General features: G+C 45.3%; 1 protein-coding gene across 5 annotated transcripts in view; it reads left to right on the forward strand.

Annotated features, from left to right (window-relative positions):
• Positions 1–19,269, forward strand: part of eda (ectodysplasin A) — a 194,130-nt gene that overhangs the window by 155,094 nt on the left and 19,767 nt on the right. For 2 of the 5 annotated variants that reach the window (XM_055644116.1, XM_055644112.1), the window contains 3 exons: positions 3,911–3,945; positions 10,364–10,415; positions 13,022–13,152. In XM_055644116.1, the coding sequence (XP_055500091.1) occupies positions 3,911–3,945; positions 10,364–10,415; positions 13,022–13,152 (218 nt within the window). The remainder of the gene's footprint in view (positions 1–3,910; positions 3,946–10,363; positions 10,416–13,021; positions 13,153–19,269) is intronic. The other 3 variants (XM_055644113.1, XM_055644115.1, XM_055644114.1) reach the window with 3 other exon arrangements.

The raw sequence follows: 19,269 nt of genomic DNA on the forward strand, positions 1-19,269 counted from the left end.
CACCTCTGCATCACCACCCAACAGGAGAACTTCCAGAAGATCGAGTCTGGCCTGGAAAGCGCCCTCCAGGAGATGACAACCTACTACAATAGCAGCCACCTGAAACCCAACCCATCAAAAACCCAACTATGCAGCTTCCATCTTAAAAATCGAGATGTAGGAAAACAACTGAGCGTCTCATGGGATGGCCACAAACTCTCCAACCACCTCCAGCCCTTGTACCTCGGAGTCACACTCGACAGGACACTCTCTTTCAAAACCCACCTTCAGAACACCAAAGCCAAGGTCAACACTCGCACCAACATCCTGTGCAAACTGGTAAACTCAAATTATCACGGGATGCATAAAGACAACGCCAGTCCCGTGCCTCTACGCCCTAGCTGATATTGCCCCCCCCCCCCCCCCCATATCAGACAATCCATCGTCGCCCAAGACAAGCGGAGAGCTCAGGAGATCGATACCAGGCACCCCCTGCACGGACACACAGCACCTCCACCCCGACTGAAATCTAGAGCCAGTTTCTTGCAGACAGTCCCACCTCTCCAGACAACCAAAGAAACAGCAATGGACCAACATCTGGAAAGATGAATGGAACCAGCTCAACACACGAGCCCATGACTGGATGGAGAGAGGAATCACTCCGACTGAATGCCTCGCCAGCGGGCACGACCTCCCATGGCCAACCTATAGTATATAACATATACTGAGCGTTTGATGGCACTGGGCCTGTAATCGCTGGAGTTTAGAAGGAGAGGGGACCTCATTGAATCTTACTGAATCGTGAAAAGCTTGGATGGTGGATGTAAAGAGGATGTTTCCACTAGTGGGAGAGTCTAAGACAAGAGGTCATAGCCTCAGAATTAAAGGACGTTCCTTTAGGAAGGAGATGAGGTGGAATTTCTTTAGCCAGAGGGTGGTGAATCTGTGGAATGTTTTGCCATAGGAGGTTGTGGAGGCCAAGTCAGTGGATATTTTTAAGGCTGAGATAGACAGATTCTTGATTAGTAGATAGTGCATAGAAAGATGTCATTAGAAGAGCACTTATGAGGGTTTAAACTAGATTGGCAAAGGGGGTGGGATCTCGTGCAAGACAGAGGCATGTGAGAGGCTAGAAGTTGGTATGGAGGGTGGTGTGGGAAAGGTTAGTGGACAGAATAGGCAGGTGAAAAGCCGGTGAGCGAGGAAGGAGGGTTGGTTTAAACTGCATGTATTTTAATGCAAGGGGCCTGACGGGTAAGGCAGATGAGCTTAGGGCATGGATAGGTACGAGCGACTGGGACCTTGTAGCCATGACTGAAACCTGGTTAAGGGAGGGGCAGGACTGGGAGCTCAATGTTCCGGGGTACAGGAGCTTCAGGAGAGACGGGTGAGGGAAGAAGAGGAGGGGGAGTTGCATTGGAGGTGAAGGAGGATGTCACGGCTGTGATCAGAGGTGACATTACGCATGGTTTGTCTAATGAGGCTATATGGCTATATCAGAGGTGACATTGCGGGAAACTAGAGAGGAAATTGCAAGAGCTCTGGTTGAAATTTATGAATAGTCCTCAAATACAGGAGAGGTGCCGGAAGACTGGAGGGTGGCAAATGTTGTGCCTCTTTTCAAGAAGGGCTGCAGGGACAATGCTGGAAACTATAGGCCGGTGAGCTTAACATCTGTAGTTGGTATGTTACTGGAGAGTATTCTGAGGGATAGGATATACAGGCATTTGAATGGGCAAGGGCTGATTAGGGACAGTCAGCATGGTTTTGTACGTGGAAGGTCATGTCTCACAAATCTGAATGATTTTTTGAAGACGTGAGCAAAAAGTTCGATGAAGGCAGAGCTGTAGATGTTGTGTACATGGATTTTAGTAAGGCGTTCAACAAGGATCCGCATGGTAGGCTGCTCTGGAAGGTTAGATCTCATGAGATCCAAGGAGAGATAACTGAATGGATAGTAAATTGGCTCCATGAAAGCAGGGGTGGAAAACCCGGGGGGGACAGAGGGGACACATCCCTCCCATGTTTTGAGAGGTGGGGGACATCCCCACCCCCCCCCAAGTTTTTGTAATCCGGATTTTAAAACCCGGTGTAATCTCCACTTTCCGCGAGACAGTGGGGGTGGGGCTGATGATCGAGGGCGCCGATTGGACGAGAGAGATGTCGGTCAGCAGGCAATGGGGGCGGGACATGATAGAGTGATTGGAGGAGGGAGACGTGGCACAAACCTGTGCCTCATCCGCAGCCAGGATTGATCCCGGCCGGCTCTCTCCTGCTGCTGTCCCCCCCCCCCCCCCCCCCCCCCCTCCCCCCCTAGCTATAGGATCTTTGGTCGGGAGTCAGACCGGCACGGTGCCCCCAGGCCCACAGCCAGCGCAGAGAAGCAGCGCTAAACCCAGCTCAACTCCGCCTGTCCCGCCAGGTGAGCCTACAGCCCTTCCTGGACTTACGGGAGATATGGCCAGCGCGGAGAAGCAGCTCTGGTGTCCCGTCAGTCCAGACAGGGCTGTAGTTAACCTGGTGAGACAGCCAGAGTTGAGCTGCATTTAGTGCTGGATTGAGCCTCCAAAGCCTCGCGCGTGCGTGTGTGTGTGTGTGTGTGTGTGTGTGTGTGTGTGTGTGTGTGTGTGTGCGCATGTGTGCATGGCCGCCGGTGTCCCCCGTTGTGTCGCCCGGTCCCCTCCATGTTTTGATAGCGAGTTCCGCTCTTACATGGAAGCAAGCAGAGGGTGATGGTGGAAGGTTGCTTCTCAGAATGGAGACCTGTGACTAGTGGTGTGCCTCAGGGCTCAGTGCTGGGCCCGTTACTGTTTGTCATCGATTGGCCAGGTGGGCGGAGGAATGGTTGATAGAATTTAATACAGAGAAGTGTGAGGTGTTGCATTTTGGGACATCGAACAAGGGCAGGACCTACACAGTGAATGATAGGCCTGTGGGTAGTGTTGTAGAGTAGATGGATCTAGGAGTACAAGTGCATGGTTCCTTGAAGGTCAAGTCATAGGTAAATAAGGTGGTCAAAAAGGCTTTTGGCACTTTGACCTCAGTCAGAGTATTGAGCATAGAAGTCATGTTGCAATTGTATTAGACGTTGGTGAGACCGCATTTAGAATATTGTGTTCAGTTCTGGGCACCATGTTGTAGGGAAGATGTTGTCAAGCTTGAAAGGATTCAGAAAAGATTTATGAGGATGTTGCCAGGACTAGAGGGTGTGAGCTATAGGGGGAGGTTGAGTAGGCTGGGTCTCTATTCCATGGAGCACAGGAGGATGAGGTGAGATCTTATAGAGGTGTACAAAATCATGAGGGGAATGGATCGGGTAGATTCACAGAGTCTTTTGCCCAGAGTAGCGGAATCGAAGACCAGAGGACATAGGTTCAAGGTGAAGGGGAAAAGATTTAATAGGAATCCAAGGGGTAACTTTTTCACACAAATGGAACAAGCTGCCAGAGGAGGTAGTTGACAAGGACTCGATGGGCCGAAGGGTTTGTTCGGAAATGGGAAATGGTGCAATATGAGCAAATCTTTGCCATCTAAGTCTCCAGAATCAGCTGGACGAACAGGGTTGAAATCTGCTCCCTGAAATAATGTGTGCAATTAACCAGTAGAAACAATGAACTGTCGATGTTGGTTTACAGTGACACAGAGTGCTGGAATAACTCAGCGGATCAGGCAGTATCTCTGGAGAACGTGGATAAGTGGCTTTTCAGGTCAGGACTCTTCTTCCGGCTCTGTCTGAAGAAGGGTCCCAACCCAAAACGTCACCTATCCATGTTCTCCAAAGATGCTGTCTGACCTACCATGTTACTCCAGCACTGTGTCCTTTCGTGTAGTTAACCGTGTTGGAAATGAATTTTAGTTGATTTTGTATGTAATGATTCTGTATACATTTATTTATTTATTTTATTTATTTCCATGTAACTTTATTTTTCAGGCACTTCAGACAAACCTGCAGACAGTCAGACATCCGTAAGTACTTGTACACGGTTGACTTGACCCTTTTTATTTATGTGGATGTGTGAGTCAAGGCCAGCAGAAGCAAAGTCATGCTACCGGTTAAAGGATTTAACACAGGAAATATAGAACATTGAACAGTACAGCACAGGACAGGAACAGGCCCTTCGGCCCACAATGTCTGTGCTAAAGATGATGCCAAGATTAACTGATCTCATCTTCCTGCACATCATCTGCATCCCTCCATTTCCTGCATATCCATTTGCCTATCTAAAAGCTCCAAATGCCACTATTGTATCTGCCTCCACACATCGCCCCTGTCAGTGTGTTCCAGGCACTCACCCCACTCGATGTAACAAAACTTGCCCTACACATCTCCTTTAAACTTGCCCCCCTCTTATCTTGCAGCTCTGTCCTTTAGTCTTTGACATTTCCATCTCGGGTTAAAAAGGTCTTGACTGTCAACCTTATCTGAACCTCTCATCATTTTATATACTTTTATCGTGTCATCCCACAGCCTCTTTTGCTCCAGAGAGAACAGATCAGGCCTATCAAATCTTTGCATATAGCTCAAGCCCTCCAGTCCAAGGCAACATACTTGTGAACTTTTTCTGCATTTTCGTTAGTTCAATCAGATCTTTCCTACATTTTAGTGCCCGCTACGACATACAGTACTCCAAGTGCGGCCTAACTAACATTGTACATTAACTGCTTTAATCAATGCCTCAGCCAAAGAAAGCAAGCACCTCATTTGTCTCTTCACCACTCGGCCTATCTGTGTTGCCACTTCTTGGGAACCATGTATTTCTACCCCAAAGTCTCTCTATTGAATAGCACGCCCCCAGGGCCCTACTGTTCATTGTGTATGTCCAACTCTGGCTTAACTTTCCCTGTTTAACTTCTCACTTAAAATTCTGTACCATTGAGCAGCCTTCCTTCAAATCTTGACCACCCATCTTCTCTGTACGTGCTTTTTCTGACCTTCATAGAGTCATACATAGCATGAAACAGGCTTTTCGGCCCACACCGACCAACTTACCCATTTACATTAGTCGCACCAGTCTGCGTTTGGCCCATATCCCTCCAAACCTATCCTATCCATGTATCTGTCCAATTGTTTATTAAATGTTGCAATAGTCCCTGCCTCAACTCCTCCTTTGGTAGCTCATTCCGTAAACCCACTGCCTTTTGTGTGAAAAAGTTAACCCATTAAATCTTTCCTCCTTCACCAGAAACCTATGTCCTCTTGTTCTCGATTCTCCTACTCTGGGCAAGTGTCTATCCAATCTATTCCTCTTATGATTTTATACACCTCTATAAGATCACCCCTCATCCTCCTGCATTCCAAGCAATAGAGTCCCAGCCTGCTTAACCTCTCCCTATAACTCAGACCCTCGTGTCCTGGCAACACCTTGTAAATCTTCTCTGTACCCTTTCCAACTTGGCAACATTTTTCTCGGAACATGCTGCCCAGAATTGAACATAATACTCTAAATGCATCCTCACCAACGTCTTATACAACAGCAACATGACCCCACAACTTCTATACCCAATACTCTGACTGATGAAGGCCAATGTGCCTTCAAGGAACTGTGTACTTGCATTCCTAGATCCCTCTGCTCTACAACACTCCCCAGAGCCCCACCATTCACTGTGCAGGTCCTGCCCATGTTAGACTTCCCAAAATGCAACACCTCACATTTCTTCGTATTAAATTCCATCAACCATTCCTCAGCCCACCTGGCCAATCGATCTAGATCCTGCTGCAATTTTTGCCATCCATCTTCACTATCTGCAAAACCACCCACTTTTGTATCATCTGCAAACGTGCTAATCTTGCCATGTACGTTCTCATGCAAAACATTGATGTAGATGACAAACAGTAAAGGCCCCAGCACCGAACCCTGTGGCACACCACTAGTCACAGGCCACCAGTCCGAAAAGCGACCTTCCACCATCACCCTCTGCTTCCTTACATGAAGCCAATTTTCTATCCATTCAGCCATCTCTCCTTGGATCCCATACAATCTAACCTTTCAGAACAGCCTACCATGCGGCACCTTGTTGAATGCTTTGCTGAATCATTTGGTCCCTACTCAGCAATGCCTCAAATTTAAAATGCATGTTATTGTTTATAAATCCTGCTGGAATCTTGCTGTTCCACGTTCAATGCTAACCTCTCCAATCACAACACCTTGCCATCGTCAACTTTAATGTCTCGACCACCGATGGGTTTATTCTCTACGATAATATTACTTTCCTTCCCTCCAGTTGAAAGCCTATCTCCGACCAACTTTATGACCATCTGCCGAAATATTACCCAACCTTCCTTTAAATAAATTGTAATGCTTTTACTAGTTTAAGGAACCGTATAAACAAAAGTTGCTGCTACTGCTTCTCTTTCCTTTAAGGATCTGGATTAAGATAGCCTAAACTAATTTCATATAAGAAAGAACAGTGATATTCCTTGTATATTCCGCAATTTCAGACTTACTATTGGCCATTTGATAAAGGCATTCAATATAAGGCATTTTTCTTTGTATTTGCTGTACTTTGCGTTCTTTCTACGCCATGAAAGGCCGATCAAGATATGTCTTTTAGTTTGTCAAGTGATGTGTTGCCGCCAGGTCAAGTTGACATCTACCAGATGGTCCAGTGCCTCGGTTCACTAGAGGGGTTAGCGTGATCCGTCTCGGTGCTGTCATCTGTGTGTTTTAAAGCCACTCTTCATAATCTCAGGAAGACAGGTGTTAAAATGAAGCCAGCTGAGGCCTGGCTAGAGGTCACTGGGCTCTTGAGCAAGATGATGCATGAAGAACAAATACGTCAAGCTAATTGCAATGCCCTCCCTTGCCCTGTTGTGTGCACCGACCTACATTGAGTTCTAGGTCTGCAGGTGAAGCCAATTCTCCACTACTGCTCAGATATTTCTAGCATCATGATCAAGTGCAGAGTTGTCATGACTGCCCTAGGGTGAGGCCACATGTAGAATATTGTGTTCAGTTTTGGACACCCTGTCATAGGAAACCCGTACTTGATTAGTACGGGTGTCAGGGTTTATGGGGAGAAGGCATGAAAATGGGGTTAGGAGGGAGAGATAGATCAGCCATGATTGAATGGCAGAATAGACTTGATGGGCCAAATGGCCTAATTCTGCTCCTATCACTTATGACCTTATGAAATATGTTGTTAAGCTGGAAAGGATGCAGAGAAGATTTGCAAGGATGTTGCCAGGACTCGAGTGCATGAGCCATAGGGAGATTTTTAGCAGGATCAGACGTTATTCCTTGGAGCGCAGGATAATGAGGGGTGATTTTACAGAGGTGTATACGATCATGAGGACAACAGATAGGGTAAGTGCACAGTTATTTTACCCAGAGTTGGGAAATCAAGAACTAGAAGACATAGGTTTAAGGCGAGGAGGGAAAGATTTAATAGGAACCTGAGGGGTAACTTTTTTACACAAAGGGTGGTGGGTGTATGGAACGCGCTGTTAGAGAAGGTAGTAGAGGCAGTGACTATCACATCATTTAAGAATCATTCCGACAGGTACATGGATAAGATAGGTTTAGAGGGATATGGACCAAACACAGGCAGGTGGGACTAGTGCAGATGGGGGATGTTGGTCGGTGTGGGGAAGTTAGACTGAAGAGCCCGTTCCCACGCTTTTTGTCGATGTAACTCTATATCTATCATCTAAAGATCATAAATGCCTATTCCATAATGGGGCTCACTTAAATGTGATCAGCAGGGGAAACCCCATCTCTTTCCCTCCAGTGGCGCAGCTGGTAGAGTTGCAAGAGGCCCGGGTTCAACTCTGACCTCATGTGCTGCCTGTGTGGAGTTTGACTGTTCACACTGCGACCATGTAGATTTCCTCTGGGTGCTCCAGATGTTGATGTCGCTGCGCACAGACTTAAACAATTGATTGCAGGCTCCCTGTGTTCCCTGAAATGGAACAACAATTGTTGTTGGTCACCAAACAGTAAGAATTACAATAGCGAGATATCAGCCTCTGCAAATGCTTGTGTTACAGTGGAATAATACTCTGCCTGGAACAGTAGCTAGCTGACCGAACCATTGTTGATGTGCCAAGTCTGGACCACAGGCAACAATTGGCCAGCATTTCTCACATAATCATTCCTTTCATATTCCGTCATATATGTTGGAAGACAATATTAATGCGATTCAGATGATCCAGTGGGTAAACACAGCACAAAACAATGTGAGCTGTACAGACAAGAAAGGTACCTAGCTGTTGCTGGGAAAATTCACTTAGCTAGAAAAGCGGAGAGCCATGGGAAGTGCTGAAGAATTTTCACCCAGAAATCCTAAAGTGCGGTAATACGGAACATGCTGTGAAAAGGATTTCTAATTTAGAGTAGAATTGCCAAATGACAACAGTGTTGCTGGCGAGCTGCTTGTCCATCGATCATATTCCATGTGAGTAAATGTGGGAGGTTCAGTGATTCGGTGCTTGGGCTTGGAAGAATGACCAAATCTTTGCCTATTGTCTCAATAGATCAGGTCTTTCCCACAATAGACACAAAAAGCTGGAGTAACTCAGCGGGTCAGACAGCATCTCTGGAGAAAAGGAATATGTGATGTTTCGGGTCGATACCCTTCTTCAGACATCTTCAGGTCTTTCCCACATCTGCCAATGTTCTCATGATGACAAGACTTCGATGTGCATGGGAAACCTGAGTCAGTGCATCTGAGCTATACATGCATGCACGGCGTTGGACAAATTTGTTGTAAGGGGTTTAATTGTAGGGAGTGCAGCGTAGGTTTACAAGGTTAATTCCCGGGATGCCGGGACTGTCATATGCTGAAAGAATGGAGCGGCTGGGATTGTATGCTCTGGAGTTTAGAAGGATGAGGGGATCTTATTGAAACATATAAGATTATTAACGGTTTGGATACCCTAGAGGCGGGAAACATGTTCCTGATTTTGGGGGAGTCCAGAACCAGGGGCCACCGTTTAAGAATAAGGGGTAAACATCACGGATTGGGAAGGCTATTGGTTAATCAGCCATCAATCTCAGATACAATGATCGTTCTTGACAAGCTATTTAACTTATTTACTGCTCAGTGTGCACATACGCTTGTTTGGTGATCGCTGGATCAAACTTCACTTCAATGCCTCTTGCATTCAAATGTCCAGAACCACAGTTTAAGAATAAGGAGTAAGCCATTTAGAACGGAAATGAGGAAACACTTTTTCACACAGAGTTGTGAGTCTGTGGAATTCTCTGCCTCAGAGGGCGGTGGAGGCCGGTTCTCTGGATACTATCAAGAGAGAGCAAGATTGGGGTGCTAAAGATAGCGCAGTCAGGGGATATGGGGGGAAGGCAGGAACGGGGTACTGATTGGGGATGATTAGCCATGATCACATTGAATGGCGGTGCTGGCTCGATGGGCTGAATGGCCTACTCCTGCACCTGTTGTCTATTGTCTTTTGACTAATTGACTCAGAGGAGGGGTCCCTTAAGCAATGTTTAGACCCACCAGAAAGACTGAGCAAATGGGCATGAGGTGATACTATAAATGGAATAGACTGTCTTATTGGACACCAAAGTAGACATATTGACAAGGAAAGGTGACTATTGCCATGGGGACCTACTCTTCATTGCCATGTCATCCTCTACTCTTTTGAGTACTGACCCTCTGTCTAGTCTTGTTGAGCTTGTGAGTACTGACAGGTGAGCTGGGCATTAACTGAACTGCTGGTGTGAGTGGAACTTATGACCTGCTACAAGAATCGAAATGCTGACTGGGCCGAATGGCCTTCTTTTGTATCTTTATAAAGAACCTGAGAGGCAAGAAGGTTATTTGTTGACTCCAGCCCATTTCACAGTTTAACTCAATCTACACTGATCTGCGAGTCGCTTTTATCTCCTTCCTTCACTTCCACAACAATAATATCCGTGAGGAACTCTTGCTGATTTTGCCACACAACACAAAGAAAATGTGAGGCTGTTAGAGCTGGGTCAATCTTAGAGCCATTCAACATATACTGTAGTTCCTGTCAATAGACATGGTTAAATCAGATTTCTGCTTGGATCACTGTGTTCAAAAATGTCTTAATGTTTCAGAGTGAAAAACTGCATGTATAAAGGAATTATGCAAAACCAGCACATAAAATGTCTAGTGGCTCACTAACACCGAAAAGTAAAGATTAATGTCATATGTTGTCAGGCAGGAATTAAATTAACTGAAAAGCGTGTGATGTTTTGATTAATCAAAAGGAATTGAGTGCAGCACAATTTCATTTCCCAAAAGATAAACTTACCCTTCTGATTTACAGTGATCTGTAATGCATTTCCCTCGTTAGCTTTGTTGTAAGACTTTCCTGGTTTCAGTTGCTGTGTTTGAGCTGGTAGGATCTTTGGTTTAGTTTTTCCAAATGTAACATTCCTATTATTGCTTGTAGATGGAATTTGTCCACCTCCAGGGTCATGACTCGGTCATTCAAGTCAAACAAGGTAAGATTTAAATTCAAGTAATATTACTATTAATAACATATGTCAGTAATTGGCTAATACAATGCAGCTACAATGCATATAAATGTCACTGCGATTGTTTTCTATTGTGCTTTAAAGAATGTTTCATAATACATTTAAAAAAATTAACCTATTGGATATTTTATATGTCATGATTCATGTCGCGACTCGTTGCCACTGAATAGTGTTCATGATATCCCTCCTGAAATGTTGTGATGGAACCTTATAATGCACATAAGGTTAAAAAAAAAACATTCTCTATACCACGCTGGGAAGGGTACAGAGAAGATTTACAAGGATGTTGCCAGGATTAGAGGGTTAGAGCTTTAGGGAGAGGTTGAGTAGGCTGGGTCTCTATACCTTTGAGCAGTGGATGGTGATCTTCTGGAGGTGTATCATATCATGAGAGGAATAGATGCACAGTTCATTGCCCAGAGTAGGTGAATCGAGGACCAGAGGACACAGGAGGTTTAAGGTGAAGGGGGAAAAAATTAATAGGAATCTGAGGGGTAAACTTTCCGTACAAAGGGTGGTGGGTGTATGGAACGTGCTGCCAGAGGAGGTAGTTGAGGCAGGGACTATCCTAACGTTTAAGAAACAGACCCAGGTACATGGATAGGACAGGTTTGAAGGGATATGGACCAAATGCAGGCAGGTGGGACCAATGCAGCTGGGACTTGATGGTGTGGGCATATTAGGCCGAATGGCACGTTTCCACACTGTATCACTATGAATCTATGCACAATATTCTGTATCCGATTAGTTTGTCATATACATTCGGTTGCAATGTCTTTCAGAGAGTAAGCAGCATAGTTCAGAAAGTAAGCAACATACATGGTAGTGATAGATATAACAAATATACAACAAATGCTAAATGGTTGAAAGATTGTGGTAAAATCTGAAGACGTGATAGATATAACAAATATACAACAAATGCTAAATGGTTGAAAGATTTTGGTAAAATCCCCGTAACCTGCGTGGGTTTTCTCCGAGATCTTCGGTTTCCTCCTACACTCCAAAGATTTGTAGGTTAATTGGCTTGGTAAATGTAAAAAAAATGTATCTAGTGGGTGTAGGATAGTGTTAATGGTGCGGGGATCGCTGGTTGATGTGGACCTGGTGGGCCGAAGGGCCTGTTTCCGCGCTATGTCTCAAAACTAAACAAAACTAAAGAGTTTTTAATAGAAAAGTTGTTAATAGAAATGAGGAGGGAATAAAATGGGTTCAGGTAGTATTTGTGTAAATGTAAGTTTTATGATGGCCAGTGTGGACTCAATGGGCAGTGGGGCCTATTTCTGTGATGTATGACTATGAATTCATCCTTTATTCTACGCAGCCTCTTAATTAAACAGTATTGTCTATGCACAGCAAAGTACCATAATCCCACATGGTTAAGCAGGGAAAGGTGGGGTATGGATCAAATGCAGGCAAATTAGATTAGTTTATCTTTCTATCAAAATTCGTCACTTACATAGTAAGTCAAAAAGAAACATAGAAAACATAGAAATTAGGTGCAGGAGTAGGCCATTCGGCCCTTCGAGTGCACCGCCATTCAATATGATCATGGCTGATCATCCAACTCAGTATCCCGTACCTGCCTTCTCTCCATACCCTCTGATCCCCTTGGCCACAAGGGCCACATCTAACTCCCTCTTAAATATAGCCAATGAACTGGCCTCAACTACCCTCTGTGGCAGAGAAGATCACCACTCTCTGTGTGAAAAAAGTTCTTCTCATCTCGGTTTTAAAGGATTTCCCCCTTATCCTAAAGCTGTGACCCCTTGTCCTGGACTTCCCTAACATCAGGAACAATCTTCCTGCATCTAGCCTGTCAAACCCCTTAAGAATTTTGTAAGTTTCTATAAGATCCCCTCTCAATCTCCTAAATTCTAGAGAGTATAAACCAAGTCTATCCAGTCTTTCTTCATACTACAGTCCTGAATCCCAGGAATCAGTCTGGTGAACCTTCTCTGCACTCCCTCTATGGCAATAATGTCCTTCCTCAGATTTGGAGACCAAAACTGCACGCAAAAGGCCTGTTCATGTACTGTACCCTTCTATGTAATAATACCATGATATGTACTAGGTAGACAAGCTGCGGTTCCTTCGCAACCATGATATGTACTAGTTCTTAAAGGTATTCCACGTACCTTTGATAAAGATAATGAGCTATCCAAACTTGGTGATGGCTTCTCTTTTTGCTGTTTGGATTGATAGGATAACTAACTCCGACAATGAAGGGAGCTAGTTATTCTACCCACACCACTAAATTAAGAGTGGATCAAATTAGATAGAAGGGGTAGTGCAGATATTCAAACATAGAATGCAAAAGTTATGTGCACAGGGCTACACACAGCATTTCTGGATAGTGGCACTCGGGTATTCATTGCACAGTTTGTAAAGGTTTTGGATTTGCAAATGGTTTCCAATGCATGTCTGGATGCCACAAGCATGGATGTTATTGCTGCATGCCTGGGTCATTCTGTTTTTTGGCCTTTAATCCATTGTTAGAACAATATTAGTATTTTGCTTTGGAACTTCTCTGAATATTTTTCCATGTATTGAGTGACTGCCCTTCTCACGATGAGATCTCATAGGTGGCGTCCTGGCCGACTGGGTCCGATCTTCGCTGAACCACAAGGTCTTCCGGTTACACAGCCGAAGTGGACAGTTGGAGATACTAGTGGATGGAACCTACTTCATCTATAGTCAGGTAGAAGTGAGTACGGTCTTGGACCTCATGACTAGTTGTGGGCGAGTGGCTGGGGTGGGTGGTGGACATTGACATATGTACGTGGGGAGTGTTGCACTTGTATTCATCTCACCAGTTCAATCAATTCAGGTTAAAATATCCCACCTGCCATTCTAACTTGGATTGTGTGGTGTTTATTGCATCTCCACATCAACTTCCATTTATTCCCAGTTGTACAAGAAATGAGCAAGTCCATATATGGAATTTTCCTCCCATACCATTTCATCATTTAATTAATTTCTCATTAGGCCAAAGAAATTCCATTTAATTACCAGGATCTTGTATTCATTTACACATGTTTTATGATTACCCACTTTCCCATTACATTCCAATTGGAAAATCCCTGTGGATATCAACTGCGCTGTAATTGTAAATGTTTTAAACATTTGACTGCCCACTCCTAATGTCATGGCCAATCTGAGTGTCTCAACTCCACATTCCTGAGTGTCTCAACTCCACACCCCTTTGCTTATCAATAATTTATCTACCTCTACCTTAAAATTATTCAAAGAGTCTTCCTCCATCATACTTTGAAGAAGTGATCCAATGACTTGATTCCCCATAAGAGAAAAATGTGCCCCATTCTTGTCATAATTGAGCAATCTCTTATTTTGAAATGATATTATACTTTTACATATAATAGTCAACCCACAGCTAACTAATGGTTTGGAAAATGTAGTGCTCCCCCATCCCCACCAACTGCTGATTATGGAAATGATGTGCTACAATGTTGAGAACTATATTCTGCACACTGTGTCTTTGCCTGTGTTCTTTCTATTGTAGTTGAGTTTGATGGTATTGATGTCTATTGTATCACATTTGTTTGGATAGGATGCAAAAGCAATGATTTCACTTTACCTTGGTATACATGACAGTAAAAAAGCCTAAAGGGCCTGTCCCAATTTCACGACCTACTTCACAACCTCTGCTGAGTTTGCCCTTGATTCATACTCGCAGCATGGTCGTCACGAGGTCGTAGGTAGGTTGTGATGTTAGTCGTAGGTGCTCGTGCCATCAAGTAGGCCGGGGCATTTTTCTAGCCTGATGAAAAATGTCTACGAGCAAAAAAGGTCATGAATTAGGTCGTGAAAATGGGACAGGCCCTTAGGCAAAAAGCTTAAACGTTTCCTGCTCCTCTTTCCCATGCAAGTGCAGGAGGAACTCAGTCTATCACAAGTATCACACCTTTGCCCCACCATTTCTTCCTGCCACCTTCTCTGCAACTTACAACTCATTTGTTTTCTCTCATTCCAGTTTTGCTGAAGTTGAGCGATCAGAAAACAGACTATACCATCAAGAGAAGTAAATCATGTGAATAACTATGCAGAGTTGTCCTTGCAATCTGATTAGCCACAATCCTACTGAACACCAAGAGAGGTTTGACCAGCCGGGTCATAAAGTACTAGAATAACTCAGCAGGTCAGGTAGCATTCCTGGAGATCTTGGATAGGTACAAAGTGCTGGAGTAAAGGGCCTGTCCCACTTACGCGTCCTTGGCTCGCAAATCACACGACCTCGTGGTCGCTTGAGGCGTACGGGCACGGTATGGCCGCGCGGGGCTGGTCCCACCTAGAAGCGCGGAGGGGTATGGAGTTGTGCAGGGCTGGTCCCGAAATTGCGCGGGGCTCAGAAATTCTTGCAGTGAACGAAATCTTTGCGCGCCAACGGCCTGTGGCGGAACTGACGACCAAAGTGGGACAGGCCCAAGACCCTGGCGTGACGCAACATCTCACCTCCAACAGCAGCAGAAGCAAGCAAATAATCTGCAAACTCGGTCTGGGGCTCACGGCCGTTGCGGTCCGGATCCGCCCCCTACTTCCAGAGCGGGGCCAAGAAAATTGAAGATGGACACAATATGCTGGAGTAACTCAGCGGGACCGGCAGAATCTCTGGAGAGAAGCAATGGGTGACGTTTCGGGTCAAGACCCTTTTCAGACTGAAGAAGAGTCTCGACACGAGACGTCACCCATTGCTTCTCTCCAGAGATGTTGCCGGTCCCGCTGAGTTACTCCAGCTTTGTGTCCACCTTCAAATGACGTCACGCGCTCCAGACGGCGGTGTGTTCGCATGTAATTTATAGCATGGTATATGGACACACTTATCTGTTTTGTAGTAAATGCCTACTATGTTCTGTGTGCTGAAGCAAAGCAAGAATGTCATTGTCCTATACAGGGACACGACAATAAACTCACTTGAACTTGAATTTGAACTTGTATTCGCGCCCGACCTTCACTCGACCGTCTCGGCTCAACGCGACCACGAGGTTGCGTAATTTGCGTGCCAAGGACACGTAAGTGGGACAGGCCCTTAACTCAGCAGGTCAGGCAGCATCTCTGGAGAACTTGGATAGGTACAAAGCTGTACATTTGAGTTGCTGTGAACAAATGAATCAGGAGCAGGGGTGGGTCAGTCAGCATGTCCAGCCTGTTTCACTGTTCAGTAAGATTGTAGCTGATCTGACAGTCACCTGAAATCCTCATTCCTGCCACATGCGTATGTTGCCTTGTATGGTTTACTTCCCAGGATGGTATGAACTGGGTTTTTTTTCAGTGGCACTGTGCTGCAGTTGGTGGAGTTGTTGCCTCACATCACCAGAGACCCAGGTTCGATCCTGAACTCAAGTAGTGCTGTTTGTCCAGAGTTTGCACGTTCTCCCTGTGACTGGGTGGGGGATTTCCTCTGGGTGCTCCGGTTTCCTCCCATATCCCAAAGATGTGGAGGTTTGTTTGTACGTTAATTGACCTCAGTAAATTGTCCCTAGCTGTAGGGAGTGGGAAAATGGAATAACATTGAACTCATGTTATGGTCAGCATGGACTCTGTGGGCCGAAGGGCCTGTTTCCATGCTGTATCTCCAAACTAAATTAAACTACACCCCACAACAAAACCCGGCCTTCTAAAGTGCGAATGTTTTTCTCAAAAAGCCAAATTAATTGTCTTTGGGGATCCTTTAGTACATAAGCTAGTATACTGTCTAATTCACCTCTACCCCATTATGGTCATTGGAGTTTGGCTATGCTACTGATGCGCCACAATGGTGTTAACTATATTCTGCACTCTGTATCTTCCCCTTTGCTCTACCTATTGAACTTGAATTTGACTTGATTGTACTTATGTATAGTGTATCTGGTCCGTTTCGATAGCAAGCCAAACAAGACTTTTCACTGTACCTGGGTACATGTGACAATAATTAAATGATACCTGTCCTCCAAAGCTTTGAAATAGAAATCTGAAGATATTTTATGATCCAACGCTCATAGAAATTATCACAAGTCTTGGAAAATAAAGGGAGTTAAACAATTTAACATTAACTCGAGTCAGGAATGACTCCAGTGGACTGGAAAATTGCAAATCTAACTCCACAGTTTAAGAAGTTGGCGTGGCACCAGAAAGGGAATGTATATGCCAGTTAGTCTGACTTCTGTCGTTTGTAAAATTTTAAAATCCATTATTAAGAATGAGGTTTCGGGGCACTTGGAAACACAATAAAATTGGCCAAAGTCGGCATGGTTTTGTGAAGGGGAGATCCTGCCTGGCAAACCTGTTGGGGTTATCGAGGAGGTAACTAACAGGCAGGATAGACAAAGTGGATGGTGTTTACTTGAATTTTCAGAAGGCCATTGATAAGCTGCCACACGTGAGGGAGGCACTAGCGTGGATAGAAGATTGGCTGTCGAGCAGAAGGCAAAGTATGGGAATACTTTTCTGGATGGCTGCCAGTGTCTGGTGGTGTTCCGAAGGGCTCGGTGCTGAGGCCGCTGTTATTGATATGATACTGAGGCTTTATATGGCGCTGGTGAGGACACATTTGGAATATTGTGTGCAGTTCTGGGCCCCATATCTGAGGAATGGAGAGGGCCCAGAAGAGTTTTACGCGAATGATCCCGGGGATAATTGGGTTAGCGTCTGAGGAGCATTTGATGGCTCCAGACCTGTACTTGATGGCTTTTAGAAGGATGAGGGGGTGGAATCTTATTGAAACGTACTGGATAATGGAAGGCCTAGATAGAGTGGATGTGTGGAAAGGAAGTTTCCAGTGATGGGAGAATCTAGAACCAGAGGGCACAGCCTCAGAATTAAAGGACATACCCTTAGAAAGGAGATGAGGAGGAATTTATTTCCCAGAGTGTGGTTAATCTGTGGAATTCATTGCCACAGGCGGCTGTGGAGGCCTGGACTTTAGGTATTTTTAAAGCAGAGATTGATAGGTTCTTCATTAGGAAGGATGTGAAAAGCTATGTGCGAAGGCAGGAGAATGGAGCGGAGAGGGATAAATAGATCAGCCATGATAGAAGAGCGAAGTAGACTCGACGGGATGATTGGCCTAATTTTGATCCTCTGTCCAATTCTACATATCCACTACTCCAATTCTAGTGTTTCTTGTGATGATTTTGCTGGATACAATACAATCCACAATAGGTGCAGTAGTAGTTTAAAAGGAACTGCAGATGCTGGAAAATCGAAGGTAGACAAAAGTGCTGGAGAAACTCAGCGGGTGCAGCAGCATCTATGGAGCGAAGAAAATAGGCACTGTTTCGGGCCGAAACTCTTCTTCAGACCCAGATTCAGGAGTAGGCCATTCGGCCCTTCGAGCCAGCACCACCATTCAATGTGATCATGGCTGATCATCCCCAATCAGGTTCTCCCCATATCCCCTGACTCCGCTATCTTTAAGAGCCCTATCTAGCTCTCTCTAGAAAGTATCCAGAGAACCGACCTCCACCGCCCTCTGAGGGAGAGAATTCCACAGACTCACAACTCTTTGTGTGAAAAAGTGTTTCCTCATCTCCGTTCTAAATGGCTTACTCCTTATTCTTAAACTGTGGTTCGGGACTTTTGAATGCAAGAGGCATAGAAGTGAAGTTTGATCCAGCGATCACCAAAGAAGCGTATGTGCCCTCTGACCAGTAAACAAGTGAACTAGCTTGTCAAGAAATCTCATTGTAACTGAAATTGATGGCAGATGAACCAATAGCCTTCCCAATCCGTGATGTTCAATTTATTGACTGGATAAATGAAGACAGGGCTTGACATTTAACATCAATAACAGAAATATTCCTGCAGCAGAGTGGCCTGGTAGTGTGGTCTGGGCATCCAATGACATAGAGTAGAGGTTTACGCTGTGTTGCCTTGCTTTAGTTTAGTTTAGTTTAGAGATACAGTGTGGAAACAGGCCCTTCAACCCACTGAGTCCGCACCGACCAGCGATCCCCGCACATTAACACTATCCTACACACACACACACAGCACAATTTACATTTATACCGAGTTAATTAACCTACAAACCTGTACATCTTTGGAGTGTGGGTGGAAACCAAAGATCTCGTAGAAAGCCCACGCAGGTCACGGGAAGAAGGCACAAACTCCATACAAACAGCACCCGTAGTCAGGATCGAACCCGGGACTCTCGAATTGTGAGGCAGCAACTATGCCCCTGTCCCACCTAGGAAACCTGAACAGAAACCTCTGGAGACTTTGCGCCCCACCCAAGGTTTTCGTGCGGTTCCCGGAGGTTGCAGGTGGTTGCCGGAGGTTGCAGGTAGTGGAAGCAGGTAGGGAGACTGACAAAAACCTCCGGGAACCGCTCGGAAAACTTGGGTGGGGCGCAAAGTCTCCAGAGCTTTCCATTCAGCTTTACTAAGTGGGACAGGGACATAAGGTTCATAATGTTTCCAACTAAGAATTATTTTGTGCAATATTGAAGCAGTATTGATGCCATACGTTATGTTAGCGGAAAGTACAGTAAAGTCTTGTTTTAACCGACCCCTTTATAATGGATTTTGGTTGTAGAGGACGTACTCGCCGACTCTTCCTGGTTCGCTAGGTTTACCGACGAGCCTTTCTTCACCCACTGCTCAGCCGAGTGGCACGGCTATTGTTGCAGCTCACGTTGTAGACCTTGGGGGGCAGCACTTTCCTCAGGCCCCCGCCACCAACAGGATGTGCTCAGTCACTGCAGGCTCCCTCCCTTCTCACCTGCTTCTTCCTGTCAGCCATCACTTTGTTCACCTTGGAGAATGTCGACATCTCCGCGGAGGGGGAGGAGGCAGCGGCTGTGGGGTAGGGAGCTGGGGGTGGAGATGGG

This window comes from Leucoraja erinacea, chromosome 12 (assembly GCF_028641065.1).
Source record: "Leucoraja erinacea ecotype New England chromosome 12, Leri_hhj_1, whole genome shotgun sequence".
Taxonomy (NCBI): Eukaryota; Metazoa; Chordata; class Chondrichthyes; order Rajiformes; family Rajidae; genus Leucoraja; species Leucoraja erinaceus.